Below are 4,251 nucleotides of genomic sequence, written 5' to 3' on the forward strand. Positions count from 1 at the left end.
CAATAATGAGATAAGAGAAGAAATCAAAAAATTTCTGGAAACAAATGAAAATGAACAGACAACAGTCCAAAACCTATGGGACACAGCAAAGGCGGTCCTGAGAGGGAAGTTCATGGCAATACAGGCTTATCTAAAAAAGACAGAAACATTTCAAATAAAAGACCTAACACTACAACTTCAAGAACTGGAGAAACAACAACAAATAAATCCCAGAGCAAGTAGAAGGAAGGAAATAGTCAAGATGAGAGCAGAACTGAATGACATAGAGACAAAAAGAACAATTCAGAGGATCAACCAATCCAGAAGCTGGTTCTTTGAAAAGATAAATAAAATTGACAAGCCTTTAAGCAGACTCATCAAGAAAAAAAGGGAGAGGACCCAAATTGATAATATCAGACCTGAAAGAGGAGAAATAACAACTGATACCACAGAAATACAAATGATCATCAGAAACTATTATGAACAATTATATGCCAAGAAATTTGAAAATCTTGATGAAATGGACAAATTTCTAGAAAAGTATAATCTTCTAACACTGAAGGAGGAAGAAACAGAAAGCTTGAACAGACCAATAACAGCTGGGGAAATTGAAGCAGTCATCAAGAAACTCCCGGCACACAAAAGCCCAGGGCCGGATGGTTTCACAGGAGAATTTTACAAAACATTCAAGGAAGAGCTAACCCCTATCCTTCTCAGACTATTCCAAAAAATCCAAGAGGAGGGAAGACTGCCAGACTCTTTCTATGAGGCCAGCATCACCCTGATCCCAAAACAAGATAAAGACCCTACAAAGAAAGAAAACTACAGACCAATTTTGCTGATGAACATAGATGCTAAAATCCTCAACAAAATATTGGCAAACCGCATCCAGCAATACATTGAAAAGATTATCCACCACGATCAAGTGGGATTCATCCCAGGGATGCAGGGATGGTTCAATATACGCAAATCAGTAAACGTGATACACCACATAAATCAAAGAAAAGACAAAAACCACATGATCATCTCGATAGATGCAGAAAAAGCATTTGACAAGGTACAGCACCCATTTATGATCAAAACACTCAGCAAAATGGGAATAAATGGGGCATTCCTCAACGTAATAAAGGCCGTATATGAAAAACCTACAGCCAATATCATACTCAAAGGGGAAAAAACTGAAAGCTTTCCCACTAAGATCGGGAACACGACAAGGATGTCCGCTCTCACCGCTTCTTTTCAACATCGTATTGGAAGTCCTAGCCACAGCGGTCAGACAAGAGAAAGAGATAAAAGGCATCCAAATAGGAAAGGAGGAAGTAAAGCTATCATTGTTTGCAGATGACATGATAGTGTACATAGAGAACCCTGTAGACTCTACCAAAAAACTCCTCAACCTAATAAGTGAATTTGGCAAAACAGCAGGATACAAAGTCAACATTCAGAAATCAAAGGCATTTTTGTACACCAGCAATACAATAGAAGAAGAAATCCGAGAAAAAATACCATTCGATATAGCAAGAAGAAAAATAAAGTACCTAGGCATAAATTTAACCAAAGACGTAAAAGACCTGTATGCACAAAACTATACAACATTGAAAAAAGAAATTCTTTTTCGCAACGGGTTTGCCGCCAGAACACAGGTGTCGAGAAAACCACCACTAAATCAAAGCCAAAATGGGAAAGGAAAAGACTCACATCAACATTGTCGCCATTGGACACGTAGATTCTGGCAAGTCTACCAATACTGGCCATCTGATCTACAAATGTGGTGGGATCGACAAGAGAACCATCGAAAAATTTGAGGAGGAGGCTGCTGAGATGGGGAAGGGCTCCTTCAAGTATGCCTGGGTCTTGGATAAACTGAAAGCTGAACGTGAGCGTGGTATCACCATTGATGTCTCCCTATGGAAGTTCGAAACCAGCAAGTATTACGTGATCATCATTGATGCCCCAGGACACAGAGACTTTATCAAAAACATGATTACAGGCACATCTCAGGCTGATTGTGCTGTCCTGATTGTTGCTGCTGGCGTTGGTGAGTTTGAAGCAGGGATCTCCAAGAATGGGCAGACCCGTGAGCATGCCCTTCTGACTTACACACTGGGTGTGAAACAGCTGATTGTTGGTGTTAACAAAATGGATTCCACTGAGCCTCCCTACAGCCAGAAGAGATATGAGGAAATTGTTAAAGAAGTCAGCACCTACATTAAGAAAATTGGCTACAACCCTGATACAGTAGCATTTGTGCCAATTTCTGGTTGGAATGGCGACAACATGCTGGAGCCAAGTGCTAACATGCCTTGGTTCAAGGGATGGAAAATCACCCGAAAAGATGGCAGTGCCAGTGGAACCACGCTGCTTGAAGCTCTTGATTGCATCCTGCCACCAACTCGTCCAACTGACAAGCCCCTGCGTTTGCCCCTCCAGGACGTCTACAAAATTGGTGGTATTGGTACTGTCCCTGTGGGCCGAGTGGAGACTGGTGTTCTCAAACCTGGCATGGTGGTCACCTTTGCTCCAGTCAATGTTACAACTGAAGTCAAATCTGTTGAAATGCACCATGAAGCTTTGAGTGAAGCTCTTCCTGGGGACAATGTGGGCTTCAATGTCAAGAATGTGTCTGTCAAAGATGTTCGTCGTGGCAATGTGGCTGGTGACAGCAAATATGACCCACCAATGGAAGCAGCTGGCTTCACAGCTCAGGTGATTATCCTCAACCATCCTGGCCAAATCAGTGCTGGTTATGCACCTGTTCTGGATTGTCACACAGCTCATATTGCTTGCAAATTTGCTGAGCTGAAGGAGAAGATTGATTGTCATTCTGGGAAAAAGCTGGAAGATGGCCCGAAGTTTTTGAAATCTGGTGATGCTGCCATCGTTGATATGGTTCCTGGAAAGCCCATGTGTGTTGAAAGCTTCTCTGACTATCCCCCTCTGGGCCGCTTTGCTGTTCGTGACATGAGACAGACAGTTGCTGTTGGTGTCATCAAAGCAGTGGACAGGAAGGCAGCTGGAGCTGGCAAAGTCACCAAGTCTGCCCAGAAAGCTCAGAAGGCTAAATGAATATTATCCCTAACACCTCCCACCCCAGTCTTAATCAGTGGTGGAAGAACGGTCTCAGAACTGTTTGTCTCAATTGGCCACTTAAGTTTAATAGTAAAGGATTGGTTAATGATTACAATGCATCGTAAAACCTTCAGAAGGAAAGGAGAATGTTTTGTGGACCATTTGGTTTTTTTGTGTGTGGCAGTTTTTAAGTTATTAGTTTTTAAAATCAGTACTTTTTAATGGAAACAACTTGACCAAACTCTGTCACAGAATTTTGAGACCCATTAAAACAGTTTAATGAGAAAAAAAGAAAGAAAGAAATTAAGGAAGACACAAATAAATGGAAGCATATACCGTGCTCATGGATTGGAAGAATTAATATCCTCAAAATGTCCATACTACCCAAAGCAATTTATAGATTCAACGCAATCCCTATTAAGATACCCATGACGTATTTCACAGAAATAGAACAGACATTTCAAAAATTGATATGGAACCATAAACGACCCCGAATAGCCTCAGCAATTTTGAGAAAGAAACAAAAGTAGGAGAGATCACAATACCGGACATCAAACTCTACTACAAAGCCACTATACTCAAAACAATCTGGTACTGGCACAAGAACAGACCCATAGACCAGTGGAACAGAATAGAATGCCCAGAAATAAGCCCAGGTCTCTATGAGCATCTAATATTTGACAAAGGGGGCAGAAGCATAAAATGGAGCAATAATAACCTCTTCAACAAATGGTGTTGGGAGAGCTGGATGACTACATGCAAAAAATTGAAATTGGATCATCAGCTGACACCATACACAAAAAGAAACTCAAGATGGATAAAAGACTTAAATATAAGTTGCAACACCATCAAAGTCCTAGAGGAGAACATTGGCAGGAAACTCTCAGATATCCCATGCAGCAATTTTTTCACTGATATGTCTCCTAAAGCAAGGGACAAAAAGGAAAGAATAAACAAGTGGGACCTCATCAAAATAAGAAGCTTCTGCACGGCAAAAGAAAGCATCAGCAAAATGAAAAGGGAGCCAACCGTATGGGAAAATATATTCACTAATGATACATGAGATAGAGGTTTGATCTCCAAGATATATAAAGAACTCACTCGACTCCACTCCAAGAAGACAAACGATCCAATCAAAAAATGGGCAAAGGACCTGGGCAGATGCTTTTCCAAGGAGGAGATACAGAGGGCCCAGAGGCATTT

The 4,251-nt window shown here is 41.2% G+C and overlaps 1 protein-coding gene across 1 annotated transcript; it reads left to right on the plus strand.

The window, feature by feature from the left end:
• Positions 1-1,593: 1,593 nt before the first annotated feature.
• Positions 1,594-3,303, plus strand: LOC129071729 (elongation factor 1-alpha 1-like). Its single transcript, XM_054575003.1, has one exon. The coding sequence runs from the start codon at positions 1,657-1,659 to the stop codon at positions 3,043-3,045; it is 1,389 nt and encodes a 462-aa protein (XP_054430978.1). The 5' UTR covers positions 1,594-1,656; the 3' UTR covers positions 3,046-3,303.
• The last annotated feature ends 948 nt before the right edge of the window (positions 3,304-4,251 follow it).

The sequence above is a fragment of the Pteronotus mesoamericanus genome, unplaced genomic scaffold, assembly GCF_021234165.1.
Source record: "Pteronotus mesoamericanus isolate MK-2021 breed Mesoamerican mustached bat unplaced genomic scaffold, CSHL_Meso_final contig_27, whole genome shotgun sequence".
NCBI lineage: Eukaryota > Metazoa > Chordata > Mammalia > Chiroptera > Mormoopidae > Pteronotus > Pteronotus mesoamericanus.

Bases quoted from the DNA above. Each gene is read 5' to 3' on its own strand.
- LOC129071729 (XM_054575003.1), top strand. From the start codon at position 1,657: ATGGGAAAGGAAAAGACTCACATCAACATTGTCGCCATTGGACACGTA.